This window comes from Galleria mellonella, unplaced genomic scaffold (genome assembly GCF_026898425.1).
Source record: "Galleria mellonella isolate WM207_F2 unplaced genomic scaffold, CSIRO_AGI_GalMel_v1 utg93, whole genome shotgun sequence".
Taxonomy (NCBI): Eukaryota; Metazoa; Arthropoda; class Insecta; order Lepidoptera; family Pyralidae; genus Galleria; species Galleria mellonella.
The window spans coordinates 690615-706798 of NW_026442176.1; the positions used below are offsets into that span (position 1 = coordinate 690615).

Consider the following 16184-nt stretch of genomic DNA (forward strand, 5'->3'; position numbering starts at 1 on the left):
ATATATATATATATATATATATATATATATATATATATATATATATATATATATATATATATATAATATATATATATATATATATATATATATAGATGCAATGTAAAATAAATATTAAAGTTAAGATGGGTCAAATTATTTACTTTTCATTACCAATAATTTATACTAGTAACATAGAACGTTCTCTTTTCTTGAAGTTGGTTAATAATAAAGCGAAAAAGTTTATTTAAACGCGCTTATATCTTAAACAATCAATCGGATTAGACAAATTATATTGGACATTTGCTAATATGAAAAGAAATGTCAATATCACTATTAGAAAAGGCTATAATAATTAGGTTTTCATAACAAAAAAGCTATCGTCTGGCTCAATGTATGTGTGTGGTCATGTGAAAAAATTACGTAAAATACTGGTCGTTATGTTTATTGAAGTATATCCTAATGACGTCGGCGGTGGAGCAGCAGATCGATACAACGACGCCAAATGGTCGGTGTCGCTACGAGTGGCTGTCGGGTGTCGGGGTTCAACAGTCGGAACTGTTGCTATTTGGCCGCGTTTGTATTGTAACCTTCAACATGTGTTTATTCCAAACCTAATCCAAACAAAACTCTTGAACAAGTCTAGACTGATTTAAAAACAGGTATAAATAAAGAGACCTTGTTTTGTTACGTTTTGGCGGGTAAACTATGGATCCTATTTAGAATTATAATAAAAACAGCTTGTAGCTTATTGGGCTTACAGTATGAATATCATTAAAATATCATCCGAAAGAAAGCACCCAGTACTTATTACGATTTTCTAATTTAATTAACTTAATTGTAGAAACATTATGTTCAATTAATTGGAAATATCATCTTTAGTTAATTTAAACTTTCGCGTTGTTTACACATATTTTAAATACACAAACGGATCTGAACGCGATGAAAAAAGCTTTTGCAGGTAAATGGTATCTACATACCTGCTTCTTTATTGCCGATGTTTCTACGTGGATTGCACCACGTCGTGGTTAGATAGGACTGAAGTGAGAGAAGACGCCGCTCGATGTGTATTTAAAAAAAATCATCTTAGTCTAGTTCTCTGGATTATACCTCCCTAAAGGCAATGATCATAACAGCTAGAGATAATCGTCATAACAACTACAAAGTATTAGTAATTTCTATTATTTTATTACATACTAATTCTGAAATAATGTTAACTCAATCTTTATGTAAATACAACTGTGTCTACACAAACTGACACCTTGCGTGTACATACGTAGTTACGTACAATGCGTCTAAATCTCCCTTCAAATTTGGTAACAATGTAGACTTGCGACTATTGGAGATTATCAATTTATTGTCGGGATGGGACACGTGGATATGCAGCTGTCGTTTGCAATGTAAGACCACAACACGAGCGCACGATTTATGAAGTGAGCAGATGTTCTTATAATCTTGCATTATTATGAATAAAATTGCATTTAGTAACAGTACTATGTTTTTAGTAAGTCTTAGATATTGGTTTTACATTAGATAAAGATTATATGAACTTATTGATAAATCTTGTTATGCTGTGTGGTAATTTCTATTTTGATATACCTACGTAAGTATTAATGTTGTTATAAAAGAATACCGGCTTTGATGATTTCCTTGATGATAATTTACATGAATGAAATTTGTAACCCCTTGGTATATACCTACCTATTCGTCGATTGCATAAGTCCTGCGATGAAGCACCTATCAAACCGGTTTTCAAGAAACGTGTTAGGAGGTCCTCTCCAGTGTTCAAATGTGCCAGTCTTCCTACGGTTTCATTGACACTGATCAGCTATTTTTTTTTCTCAGGCAAAAATATTGTACATATTATTAAATTTAAAATTCATCAAAATCACAACATTCATTTTATTAATATGGCCTCTAGTTTGTCGTCAAACCTTACCTACAAAGGTTTACCTTTGCCTTCAGAAATAGAATACACCTTCACGAAATTGCGTCATGTATTTGTTCCGTGTTTGTTGAATTTAAATTTAGAATGAAGAACACTTTGACAAACACACCTTTACAGATATCGTAAAGAGATTGTTTTAGGTACTCATTAAAACCAGGCATTTTTTGTGTTTGAATACTGCAAATCCTAATCATAAATCTTAAGATCAAGATTCAAGTGATCTGTATCGATTTTTTACAAAAACGCTGTTTTGCTAAATTTCAAATATTAACTAAACAGTAACCAATAATTCAATTCTTCTTAATTTGTAGACAAAATACAAGAAAATAAAATAAGTCAATTGAAACACTGGCTGTAAATGAATTAATTTTATTTGATCTTATTTCCAAATACAATAATGTATTTGTTCTTACCTGCGTTTGAAATATGTAATTCAAATCGGCGTCAATAAAATTGGGATGTAGAGAGAAGCTTCTAAGAAAACACAAGGATCGCGATTTTTTTGCAGGGATGCGATACACACAAACACTAGTATTGTTTCGCTAAATCACTTATTTATCGGTACGTATTCACAAATTAACGACGGCCTATGAAGTAACACTTCGGGCAAATTTGGATTACTTGATAACGTATTAATGTACCGCCGCAGTGCGGAGTCTCCGGTGGACTGGAGCGGCGCTGTGCCGTGCCGGCAACCGGTGGACGAGAGCGGCGGCGCGAGGCGACGCTACGATCCGCGGCGCCACCACCGCTGCCGCTGTCGACTCACCCAAGGGAACGTTATTTCAACTGTTTCCTGCAGCAGTCTATGATAAAATTACTGAAATGTAAATTTTTCAAAACTTATTTTAAAATTTAATTTACCCCGTACCAAACCATGACATCACTTTTATACTTTACACATATTAAATACAACAATTATTAACTTTTAATCGTGACTATAATTCCAGATGTGGCAATTAGAGACATTTGTTGACTGTTCAGATGCCGTTGTGATAAAGTAACACTTCATTAGTCATGGCATTTTATCGTTTTGGCAATTATCTGTTATTGAAAATTGAGCTTCTACCATAAACCGCCATCACAAACGATACTGAAGCTGTTAACTCCGTTTAACTCCGGCCAGATTCGTACTCACCAACATTGGAATTTCTACAGGATACGTAGCAGTAAGCCGCATGACCACGACGTTCTCTTATATTCTTATGGTCATGCAATGGAAATGTGGAAACTAGTATTCATAGCAAGGTTGGCATGTTTAAAACAAATTGTTTTATTTAAAATAGGCGATTAACAATGTTTATAACTATGAAAAAATTGTAGCTTTTTGTTTATGTTGCCGGTTCAAATGTAGGAAGACCAAGAGGAATTAAATTAATCTAATTTGAATCAAATATACTTTTAGGAATTTTTTACTATTAAAGAGTTGAAATAAGTGTCTATGTACTGCTTCTTCTTCTTAACTGAGATCGGTTTAGAAGATATTATCGATTTCACAAATTAACTTTGTAGATAGAACTTTTAGATTTTTTTTACTTTTCCCGATTGGATAAATTAAAATTGATAACTAATGAATTACTTAAAAAAAATAAACATTAAATAGGAACTTACTTAAAACTTTTTATCTCATGCAGTTATTTAATATAAACGCTGTTGAAGTATTTAGGATAAAACCGAAATCATTAGCGTTCTTTTACAAGTAAATAAATGTTCTACCATTGAAACTTTAAAAAAGAGTTCAGTTTTTTTTTGTATAGTCCCTTAAAAAAATGATTTATTATGATTGAGTACATACTAACGCGCATAAAATATTTTAAAATAAATAATTATAGATTAATCATAAAAAAATAAAAAATATTTTTCAACCAAATATGCATGGACAAAGTATGCCAATATGCCATATCATATAGTATTTATTTAGATAGGTCCGACAAGTTCATAGTAACTACGAAGTACGATAGAAAAGTTTAAATGTTAACTCTCAAACGACACTTACCTATTCAAAATTACAATATAATCAAAAAGGTATACTCTGTACCAATCAACGATTTTACTGTGACGTACTGAGAACCGGTACTTGCTACAAATTCGCAGGTATTCGTGACTGTAGAAAATCCAGCAGCGGACAAAAAACTCATACATTAATGCATAGAGATATGATAATTTCAACTTTACATTGTTGAATTCAAGGACCATTTTCCTTGTAAACGGTTTAAATATAAATCGAAGTTGTAACTGACAAAAACTATTTGGGTAAACGAAGTGACAAAGAGGTTTTTTCCTACTATGCTTAGTAGCACAGCTAGTAGTGTCCCTATCTCGATGGTCTCAGCTCAAATTATTCTATTGCAGTGTGTTTGTTCTTCTTTTACATTTAAATTGAGAAATTAATTGACTTATGATTGCGAGGCTCTTTTTTTAACACGGAGAAATTTTATTGTGTTTTTATATGCTTTTATTGTATTGTATTTTCATGGATAATGCTCGAAGAGGTATGGGATCACCCGGGACTCCTGCGGCTCTTTATTTTGAGTGATTACACGTCACGTATATAAATATGGGTTTATAATCTATCGAGATGCAAAAATAGATAAACTACCAACTTATTATACTTTACTAGAGTTTACAGTAAACTTGCATCAATATAATAAAATAGGACATAATTTTGAGTGGTTTTAATATAAACATGATTTCTTGCAATTGTTCTTCGATTTCTTACGTAAAAAAAGGTAGGTAAGTAAATAATCATGTTAAGTACTGAAGTCAATAAAAACAGTAGTGTCCACATCAGTCACGCGCACGCCTTACCGCGCATGAATGGCGCGAATATGAAATGCAAATATGTAAAGTAAAAAAAACATATAGACCTACACGAATACTTTCTTGCTCCAGTGACGAATCCACTCTAGATTTAACATCATTAATGTGTAATAGTAATGGCCTTGTAGTCATTTGCGTATTTTGCCTGTTTAAAAATGAGGATATCCAAGACGCAAGAAGGAAGGGACATGTTTGAACATTGTTTGGTCCTCACGCCAACATGACAACATTGGAAATTACTGGACTATTTTATTTACTTTTTATACTGGTTCCAGTAATATGATAATGACAAAAAATTATCAACAGTTTTAATTTTTTTTATAATATCCATATTCCTAAAAAATCTAAAAATATGTTTGATGGAATTGATGCAATTGAGAATTAGATGTCAAGTCTACGTAATAAGTCAACGTCAATACTATTATTAATATGTGATTAAGACATACATAGCGATTTATAGGTCATAAACTAAGTTGACAATGTGTCTAGTATTTACTTATTCAAAACTTAACTGCGCCTCTAGCGAGTAGTTTCGGAAACTCTAATTTCCATACAAACTTGTCGATATATAGGCAAAGAATTCGAAATTGAATGTTCTTAGCATATAGATATATGAATGTTGCAAAACAAAACAATAATGAATATAAATGGAAAACAAAAAGTATAATAATTTTTACTGTAACTAGTAAAAATGCCATCTTTATATAATTGTATAAAGTGTCACTTTGAAATGTAAACGTAGTACTGCTAGTGCATTATAGAGGGCACTGTTTTGGTTTTTTTTTTATTATAAGTACTGAAATTTATTTTTTATCTAAATTATATCCTGAAAAATATTATTGTATTGTATATTATTACATCCTATCATTAATAATAGAAATAGCTGGTCTATTATTTTTTAATCGTAAATAATAAATTTTGTTCAGTTATCCAACACCAAAATGTTAGCAATTCGCACCTTGCTAAACAAAACGTGTTTGATGGAAATGGAAGTCGCCATTACATATTGTATTGTGGTTGTGCTATAAATGAAGGAGATTGGTTGTGTCAAATAAATCGCGCGCGATTAAAATTTGTAAACAAAACTTCTTGGGAATATTGAATTTATTTACAAGAGATTGCAATGTAAGTAATTTTCCTATATAGCTTGTACGTACTATTTTTTATACTTAAACAATTATAATATTATCTAGAGAATAAAGAAATGTAATAATATTGATTTAATGAAGTAGTTAGATGTAAACCTTATTGATACAGATAATCCTAATAATTCTCAAAAATTAACACAAAGAATATATATAAAGAAAATAAAGGTAATTTCTACTAAGTACTACAAATAGAAATTTGTTGAGAACAATTTTGTTCCTAATTTTTATTCTACAAAATAATATAGTTTGTTATGAATATTATTGTCAAACTGATCGTTTTGGTAAAAAGACTGATGTGCTTATGTGCCTTTTTAATTATGATTTAATTTTTTATGTGATGAAAAGTATCAATTCCATATTTTAGAAATGATTCTGAAATGGGAATAATTGCAGATGGCTCCTCCTCGGCGTATTGTAAGGCAGCAACTAGAGATACTAATGGACTTTCTTGAAGAAAATAAAGATATGTCCAAAGGCTTGCCACCAGGCACACCAGTGTGCCATCAGGCTACTAGGCAGAAATGGGCAACTTTAGCGAAACAACTCAATGCTGTGCAAGAAGGTGCTTTGAAGACTCCCGAGGGATGGAAAAAGGTATGTTGATAGTTACTGCAATGAAAATCTTGTAATTTCTCATCAGAGGTATAGGACTTTTTGAAAGGGCTTCCATTTATGACAATATTGCACAGCAAGTTCCAGATTTTTTCTGCCAAGACCAATTGCTGCAATTTATCACTTCAGTGGCTAACTTTTTACTTGCTACTTAAGATTTGCTTAAATAAATAACCGCCATATAAATAATATAATTAACATAAATACATAACAATTTTTTAAAATATATTAAATTGTTATTATTGAAAGTTTTTGTCTACAGAATATTATGCATGATTGCCTTTGTAAATTTTATATTATTTGTTTTAACAAATTTTTCATGTATTGTTGTTATCCTATTTTAGTATTGGTTTGAATGGCGTCATAAATGCAGAAGAAAAGCAGCTGATGTTCGAAGATTTCAATCTGCTCCAGGTGGGGGTTCTAATCGGTTTGTGCCTCTCAATGACTTAGAAGTGAGAGTACTTGAGCTTAGTGGTAAAGGCTCGGTGGCAGCTTCTATACCATCTTCCAAACAATTAGACAATTTCTTAGCTGAAGACTCTGATTCTGAACCACTAGAAAATGTAAAAGCACGATCTACTTTGACTAATATCAAAGTAAGAAGATCAACCAGTGATACCAAGACTGACAAAGGTGTGTATTTGGACCTTAGTATTTTATTTAGAATAAGTGTTATATTAATTTGCGCCTATCAATACATTGAATGCCCAAAAGTATCAATGCTAAGAACAAAAAGAAGTATAAGTACTCTTATGAATTTAACTATGTATTTAAAATAAACTGAAGCTGACCAAGGTCAAATTTTTATTTTATGAAAAAAGAAGTCTGATTTTGTCTTGTGATTTTGTATTTGTTATTTCAAAGACCTACTTGGTAATTTAATAAACTATGCCCTCCCTAATAGTTATAATAATAATTCAAAGAAAATAACTATTATTATAATTACATCAACTTGAGTGTTATTTAACAGATTATATAAAATTTATTAAAAATTGAAATATGATATATAAATTAAACCATTAACAGCAAAAATATACGTTACGTTTTGCTTGGATTTGGATTATTAAATATAATTACTTAGAATAAAACTGATAATAAACTTTAAGACAATTATAACACTATTTATTTTTAGATGACGATCTTCGACCCACAACACCACCACCCAAATGGGCTCTAGACTTAGAGGAGAGAAGGATAGCAGCCGAGGAACGTATGGCGGAAGCATTAAAATCAATGGCATCTGTAATGAGAGCACAAGAAGAAAGACGAGCGATTTTGGAAGATCGAATAGCAGATGCTCTGAGTGCTATAGCTGGCACTGTGCAAGATCTAAATAGTGGTATACAGGATGCTGTACAGCACTTGCAACAAGTGTATCCAATGCAAACCAATGGGCCCAATATAAAGGAAGATGTTTTCTTATAAGTTGTGATGTGGTTATTATTAGAAACTGACACTTTTATAAGCGTTTTTGAAATATTTTATTAAGTAATTATATTGATAACGTGTTCGTGTTTGAAATAATGAAACTCAATAGTCACAATACAAATAGTGAATTATGTAAAGAAGTAAATTTTCAGATGAACTTAATAGATACGACGCAAACAACTTATTATTCCATCTGGAATTAGAGAGGAAATAATTATATTTTTACTCATAAAAATTAACTACCTATACTATTTTATTGTTTATTTGTTGCCTCTTGCCGCCTTAACGGCTCAACTAGTCATTACGGAAATGGCCCTGCATGATGTGTATCACTTATCTACTTTTTTTATCTAAGTCACGCGAACCGAGTCGCATTTATAACTAGTACAGTAAAAGTGAATTAAATAATCAGAAATTCTCATACTACTTCTATTACAAAGTGGTTTAATCTTGTTTTAAATAATACGAGTATCAATTTATAAAATTGGTAGAAAATAATAGTCATATTGTGTATAATTTATTATGATATTATACTCATCGATTTCTTTTAAAAATTATTTATAATCACAATTAATCGTAATTAGAATCATAAAATACAATGTGATTTTTCATATTGAAATTTTGTATAAACTACGAGCATTTGTAAGTAGCTTGAATATAAGTAATATTTTATTACGTGGTCAGTTTTATTTATAAACAATATCCTTACCATATTGTAAGTAATGCGGACTACCAGTCCCATTCATAGCAATATACTCCATCAGGTCGACCTCCACGTGGTCCCCCCTGGAAACCATCGTGCTGAACTCCAGGTGTATATCACGATGTCAGGTGTATATATGATATCTATATCACGATGGGCTATCTGTCCTGCTCTTTCATTTTCATTTATCATCCCTCACGGTTTTTTTTTGGGTGAAAATGGCATGGTAACCCCGTGTGCACTATCGGTATACACTGGCAGAGTACCAGTGAGAGGTGATAGGCGAGGATGAAAAGGCAGGTCAGTTAGCCCATCGTGATAAATTCAACGATGAATAAGTCACGATAGTTTCCAGAGGGAACCGCGTGGAGGTCGACCTGATAAAGTATATTGATAGCAATGGGGACTAACCTCCCCATTGATAACAATCTCTCCGCCCCAACAATCACGGTTAGTTTCTGGTGAATTAATCATGATAAACTAACTGACCTGATATCATCCTGAGTGCCAACGTATACCGATAGCGCAAGCGGGGTTAGCATTCTAGTTTCCACCCATTAAACAAACTATTAATTTCTATTCCAGGCATGGAAGCACTAGAAACTAGTATAAATTATTGGGAGGACGCTCTGGCGGCGTTCTCGCTGGGCGCCCGCGGCGGCGTGTCCGGCACACTCGCACTCACTTCGCCCGAGGAGGCCGAATTTTGTCGCGAGATACAAGACTTGCTGCAGAATGCGTATCTTTTACAGGTATCGATAAATACTTCAATATTGTTGTTATTAAAAAGTACTGTAAAGATAGACAATGGAATTGTTTATACTCGTATATATTCTTTTTTACTGAACCTTGGATTTTAATAATAAAAACATCTATTCGAAATCAATTAGAGGCAAATGTGAATAGGCTATTAGCAGGCCCGTGAGCCCCATCTTAGATCATACCATCGCTTTCTATCAGGTGAGATCGTGATCAATCGCGTGATCCTTCAGTAGTAAAAAAAAATCAAAAATAATTATTTTCAGTGATTGATTGTGTTACTTTTTCTATGATCAACGTTTTAATTTACTATTAGATAACTTTTTCAACAGTCATTCAGAATTAGAAAACATTGTAAGACCTCATTTTACTTTCTCATATCACTCTTAGGTCAACTTCTCGATGGTAAGGAATATATTTATCGGGTTCAACTTCAAAATGTCCTCACTTTCTAGGAGCGGTGCGAGCTGCTGTTCCTGGACCAGCGGTCTGTGCTGTTCCGATCGGAGAGCGGCGGCGGCGCGGGAGGCGCAAGTGAGCCGGCGACGGGCGGACGCCGCTCGCGCCTGCTGTCCACGCACACCGCCTCCTCGCACACGCGCCGCGACCATCACTCCAGCGCAGAGTCCTTCGCATCCGCCGAAGATCAGGTATATATCAACTCGTAATACAGTCAATTATACAGAGCAAAACACATGGACCAAAAAAACATGACTGCTAGACGCATCTTGTCCACTCTGCATGTCTGTCTGTCTTAAGAAGCAACTGAGGGAATGGTTGAGAGAGGGGCAGCCGCGTCCCTCATAAAACATCTCCAAAACCCAACTGTGGTTGCCAACCCGCCTGGCAAACGGGGCAACTACTGGCAAAATCCGCCCAATGATAACTACCGTTTCTTATAAACGACCCCGTGGCTTATTGCATCCTATAAAGCCTATATTCAGCAGTGGATATACGACGATGATTAAAATCCTCGATTGCACTAGTAGTCCACCTTTGAAAGGATGCTAATAAAACTATAATGGTCTTTTTTTATTAGTACACAAGGCGGGACGCCAGTGGAGGATGGAATGATAAGGGTAAAGTCAAATCGGTTGACTAATCGCAGCGAATTCACTAGGAATTAATCATAATGGTTTCTAAGGGGTTCACGCGGAAATTGATCTGATCCGACCTGATAGCAATTACCATTACTGACAATCCCTTCACCTGGTTTGTAATTACATTAAAATATAGTTATAAGATTTCAAAACGGGGGCGTGATTTAAACCTATCTTCTATACCATGTCACAACCAGTATTTTTATGAGAGAGACAGAGAAAAGAGCGCTTATTATCAAAAAGTTAATACCCATAGCTAAGAATATACCCTGTCAAGTCGATCTCCACGTGGTTACTTTTGGAAATCATCGTGATAAATTTCTAGTGAACTCGTCACGATGGGCTAACTGACCTGTCTTTATCTTCGGCTATCATCACGTATTCTTGGTACCCCGCCAACGCATACTTGTAACATAGACAGGGTTACCATTAGGTACTTATATTATCATCCTAAAAAAGTATTCTTTATGAAACTACTTGTTATAAAATTTTTAGTGTAATAATTGATTAAAGAAACTTAATACAAGCCATAAAACTCCAAATCGCCATTTTTAGAACATAGCATTTGCCTGTTACGCCATTACGATAAAACGACAGATGAATGTCAATAAAATTTATAATTCAATAGCGGTAGATTTAACCCAGTAAGAAACTGATGTATATATATTTTATTATCGTTTGATATTAAATTTATTACTGATATAGCGTAAGAACCCTTCAAAACGTCCAATGTCATTTAGAAACGTTTATTTTTTTCAAGTCATAATTTTTACTTCTAATTTCTCTGCTTTATGTTTTAGGTGGCCGATCTTAGAGACTTCGATGAGTTCACGGAAATATTGCCTGAGTTAGATAATTTAGAATTATATCAAATGGCAGTGAAGCAACTAGAGTCTGGTATACCTTACAGGTAAGGTTTAGGTTCTTTGAAGTTAGGAGTTTTTCAATCTAGGCCTTTAATCTTTACGGGGTGTGATATGACAGTAAAATGACAGGGTACGAAGTTTTATAGATAACACTTTCTTAGAAATGGCAACAGATATGAATATGAAGTGGTATTATAGCAATTATGGGCGGCGATTACCAATTATTTCTCCATTAGCTTGTTTGCCATTTCAAGTTGTAAAAAAATATTATATGAATTGACATTTTTTTTTATATTCCGACACAACTTTAAAATCCTTTGGAATAATTGTACGATCCTTGATTTTTTTGCGTTGTTTTGCATTAAACTATTGAAATCGTCTTCTTTTCAGAACACTACGTACTGAAGTAGTACAATGCAGTTCAGATTCCGAGTTCCTATGCAAGCTATATTGCCTCAGACTAGCCTTCCAATATGTGTTCAAGGACGCGGCCGTTTGGGCGTGGTTCGTAGATGCTGGCAGACAAGTCCTTACGGATTTACTGCTTTTTGCTGACAAGGTACTTTATTATTTATGTGATACAGCTTCTTTTATAAAAACATCGACTGAAAATCGGGACTGCCTGCTTCAATATATTTTGTTTACGTACGTTTTTTTTAACGGATGATAATGGAATGGCAACCCCGCTCATGCTAACGGTATATACTTGGGGGGGGGAAGGAATTTTTAGTAATGGAGACCGAGAACCCCATTTCTAGCAATATACCCAACCAGGTCGACCTCCTCGCGGTTCTCTTTGGAAACTATCATGGTTAATTCCTGATAAATTCATCATGATAACTGCTAACTGACCTGTTTTCATTCTCATCTATCACCCTTCACTGGTGCTCTGCCAGCGTATCCCGTTAGCGCGGGCGGGGTTACCATACCATTTTCACCTATTAAAAAACGGTATATACTGGCGGGACAACAGTGAGAATTGATAGGTGAGGATGAAAAGGCAGGTCAGTTAGCTCATCGTGATGAATACACCTAAATTCAGCACGATGGTTTCCAGAGGGGATACGTGAAGGTCGACCTGATAGAACATATTTCTCGGAATAGGACTGGTAATCCCTTCCCCCAAACCCATATATTTACTGTTGTTTGTTAGCTTTCAATTCGACACAACTACCAAACCTGAATAAAACATAGAATTCTATTACTTAGTAAACTTTTATTTTTCATTTGAAATTTTAACATCAGACCAAAAAGTCACGTTTCGTTATATTTATAAAAATTAATTACAGGAGCCAAAGGAATTTTTAGTAGCATATGAAGAAATGGTGTCATGGACAACAGATGGTACTAACTGGCCTACTATTGAAAAGGAACTCTTCAGTAAAGGCGTTAAGGTAATCGGGATTTGTTAATTTTGTATTTACAGAATTTATAGAAATACATTTGAATTTACAGAATTACAATACCTATTAGAATTGTACACAGTATATGAGCGTCATATACTGTGTATTCATATGGACAATAAACAACGAATTTTTGTAAATATACCTACATAATACAAATTCCTGGACTAATACAATATGAATGTTTGTACCTATTGTAATGTTATATTGTTGTGCGGAAATTAGCAGATAGAATGTTACCAAGGTCACCATGTATAAATTTTACTAAAATACCATGTTTTATGTGAAATAAGTAATTTGTATGTAAGTACATCTGACATCAGAGAAATGTGTAATTTATTTGCTGAATATTCCTTATATTGTAGATAAATTATAGTGGCTCACCCCAATCTCATTTCCTTTTTTTTTAAAGTAAGACAAACAAGCATGCTGCTCACTTGTCGTTACCCAGCAATACTAGTTGCCATTACGTTAACGGCCATAATATGTGCTTATATATGATCATAATGATTTTAATACTGTATCAGGTGCTCACGTTCTATGACGTGGTATTAGACTACATCCTGTTGGACGCGTTCGAGGACCTGGCGGCGCCGCCCTCCTCCGTCCTGGCGGTGGTTAGGAACCGCTGGCTCTCCGACGGATTCAAGGAGAGTGTATGTATACATCTATTCTAATAAAATTGACACCAATTATCACCTCGAACGTAATAAAATCCATTGTCTTACTGCATTGTAGTAATAGTACTAATGTAACCATGCTTGGCAAAGGATTTTATTTCGAGTTTATCTTTATATGGGCTTTGTTACAGTTTACGATATCAACATTCAACCGTGTCCTTTGCTTATTATACGAGTATAACTATATTTTGTGATGATCGTACCCCTCTAAAAGCATAATAATTTGTTTTTATTTCTTTCCAGGCACTAACGACAGCGGTATGGTCAGTTATAAAGGCTAAAAGACGTTATTTGCAATACCCTGACGGCTTCATGTCGCATTTCTACTCTATTTCGGAGCATCTACTGCCCGTACTAGTGTGGGGCTTTCTGGGACCAAGGGAGCGGCTCCGCGACGTCTGCCAAAGTTTTCAATCAGAAATAGTTGGTTTCATCACAGATCTGTTTAGCTTCCAAAAGTGCCGATATACTACAGTAGAGGATCTCTCCGCCGACATAATGCAACACGCTAGGCTGCGAGCAGCGAATATTACAGATAAGATAGCGGAAAGGAATTAATATCGCCCTTACAGATAATAAGCGAAGTGAGACTGACCGCCATGTCACAATATTGGAGTAAAATAAGAAAATGGCGCAACCGTTAGCAATTATGTTATGGCATTCCTATGTTAAATCGATTGACATACATTTTATTTTGTCGTATGTTTATACTGACTGCGATAATCTGCGTTAACACATGCGTTATATTAGTTTATAAGATTAAGTGAATACTTTCGTTGCAAACTTTGGCTTTCGATAGTTTAAGATGTTACATACAATTGGTAGGTACATTGAAACGCTTAGCTTCATAGAATAGTCAGTCATAGCAGTATTTATTCATATCCATAATAAATGCTGGACATATTCAAGGTCAAATAGTTTGCATGTATTAGGTATAGTTGTCGCAACGATTGTTGTAACGAACAATTTTTTTTATTCACTTTGAATGCTAGATTTTGTCTATATTGCAAGATGAAAGTGATGTAAATTATAATGCATTAATAAATAATAAATCAGTTCAATATTAAAATATTTTAAATCATATTATTATTATCATTATGACATTTTGATTTTTTTTATTTATTAATATTGCACCTACCGAATAATTTCAAAAACTCCATTCTTACAGTGGAATTATATGTACTTTCTGTATGTACAATTTTATATTTAATGAATGTGTAGTTTAACATCTACACATATTAACATTAAAGTCACGCTTTTATTCATTAAAACGTCAAATGTCTCAAACACATTTTAACTACTGTTTTCTTTCTTTTAAGCTACATTCCCAATTTGAAAGAAAGTGACAAAACAGTTCAACGTTTAAAATAAGCTTGTACTGGGTTTTTACGAATAAGGGGTTATCTTTTTTTAAGACTATGTAATAATAATAATAAATCAAAATGCGTTACTTCAAGTCACGATGACACGCCCCTTTTTTAATACTAATCGTTTCTAGAATTCTATACTGCTTCTGTAGCTTTATAAAGGTAGTACCCGCGGTCCTGTTAGGCTACGTTATGTAAAGGACGTTAAACCTAGACCTTATTACAAAAACATAATTAAAACAATTTATCAAAACAACGTTTAACAAAACTCTTGAGTCAGTTTATATTTATTTTTAATTTTTATTAATGCAACTTTCTGTTATTCAGTCAAAAATGTTATATAGGCTTTTGTAATAAGTTGTCTAAACTTGTATTGAACACCTGTCTAGCGTGTCAACTTTTTTGTGGTAAGACGGAGTGTTTACAACTGATGGGAAATTTATAAGAAGTCGAAGTTGGAACCGAATTTATATATAAATAGGTGTCAAATTCATATCACTGTTACCTACTTTCGGCATTAACTAGAGATTACGTTCGATGTGTACAATTTGTATAATTGACAAACTTATGGATGTAAATACGTATGAACGTGTCCGATCATAAACTTTGGTACATCACGCACTAGGCACCATGATTACTATTGTTAATAGGGACGTTGTCGTGGATTGAAATAATTGCTTTGATTCAACTATCAACTTGTTAAATCCGGTCAACATAGCTTTGTTTATACGGTGATTAAAAATGTACTGCGAATACTTGAATAATGTGAAAAAATTTACCAAAACGTTATCTCAAAAAAGTATGTAGTTTCGATCGAGTTTTTAAATAATTACATACAATTTTCAAAGCAACGCTACGGACAGATGTAATTTCCAATACCGATCAATTTTATAATGGCAGAACATTTTTAAACAATCAATATTAAATAAATTAAGAATTAATTAAAATTATTAAAAAGTATTATAAATTACCATTTCATTGTTACACTTGTCTATTAATTATATTGCATTTTGATAAAGTTGTCTCGTGCTTGTGCATTCCATTTGTAATAATTGATCTGTAATAATGAATACATAAATAATAATTATTTATTATTATGAAACATTTCTTTACGCCTGTAAAATCTATAGCTTATTTTAGTGTAAAGACACTAAAGAAGTGTAAAATAAATCGAATAATTTATTGAATAAATTGCGTTGTATAGCCTTTATTGCGTAACTACGTATTTATTTTGTAAATATATTATAATTTTAACTACATAAATTGTTTTATTCTTGAAATTAGATATGCGTGGGTGTGTGTGTGCGCGTATGTGTGTCTGTATATGTATATATACATAAATTTGGTAAGGATGATAAATTAAACTAC

General features: G+C 33.3%; 3 protein-coding genes across 4 annotated transcripts in view; 2 read left to right on the forward strand and 1 right to left on the reverse strand.

The window, feature by feature from the left end:
- LOC113517036 (protein unzipped) overlaps window positions 1-2679 on the reverse strand; it is a 42920-nt gene extending 40241 nt beyond the window's left edge. The window contains exon 1 of one of the 2 annotated variants that reach the window (XM_031907823.2): window positions 2341-2679. The gene's annotated coding sequence lies outside the window, so the exon portion shown is untranslated. The remainder of the gene's footprint in view (window positions 1-2340) is intronic. The other variant, XM_026901554.3, reaches the window with a different exon arrangement.
- LOC113517035 (mitoguardin) overlaps window positions 1-16059 on the forward strand; it is a 73143-nt gene extending 57084 nt beyond the window's left edge. Inside the window, exons 4-10 of the mRNA XM_026901553.3 lie at window positions 9227-9393; window positions 9856-10050; window positions 11301-11410; window positions 11757-11925; window positions 12656-12760; window positions 13297-13425; window positions 13693-16059. Coding sequence (XP_026757354.1) covers window positions 9227-9393; window positions 9856-10050; window positions 11301-11410; window positions 11757-11925; window positions 12656-12760; window positions 13297-13425; window positions 13693-14007 — 1190 coding nt within the window. The 3' untranslated portion in view covers window positions 14008-16059. The remainder of the gene's footprint in view (window positions 1-9226; window positions 9394-9855; window positions 10051-11300; window positions 11411-11756; window positions 11926-12655; window positions 12761-13296; window positions 13426-13692) is intronic.
- Window positions 5598-8579, forward strand: LOC113517037 (uncharacterized). The gene is made up of 4 exons (XM_026901555.3): window positions 5598-5872; window positions 6289-6489; window positions 6852-7143; window positions 7643-8579. Exons 2-4 carry the CDS (start codon window positions 6289-6291, stop codon window positions 7933-7935), a joined length of 786 nt encoding a protein of 261 aa, XP_026757356.2. The 5' UTR covers window positions 5598-5872; the 3' UTR covers window positions 7936-8579.
- Window positions 16060-16184: the final 125 nt, after the last annotated feature.

Coding starts and splice junctions, on each gene's coding strand:
- LOC113517037 (XM_026901555.3), top strand. CDS start 6,289: ATGGCTCCTCCTCGGCGTATTGTAAGGCAGCAACTAGAGATACTAATG. Junction 6,490..6,851: donor CTCCCGAGGGATGGAAAAAG/GTATGTTGATAG, acceptor ATCCTATTTTAG/TATTGGTTTGAATGGCGTCA. Junction 7,144..7,642: donor TGATACCAAGACTGACAAAG/GTGTGTATTTGG, acceptor ATTTATTTTTAG/ATGACGATCTTCGACCCACA.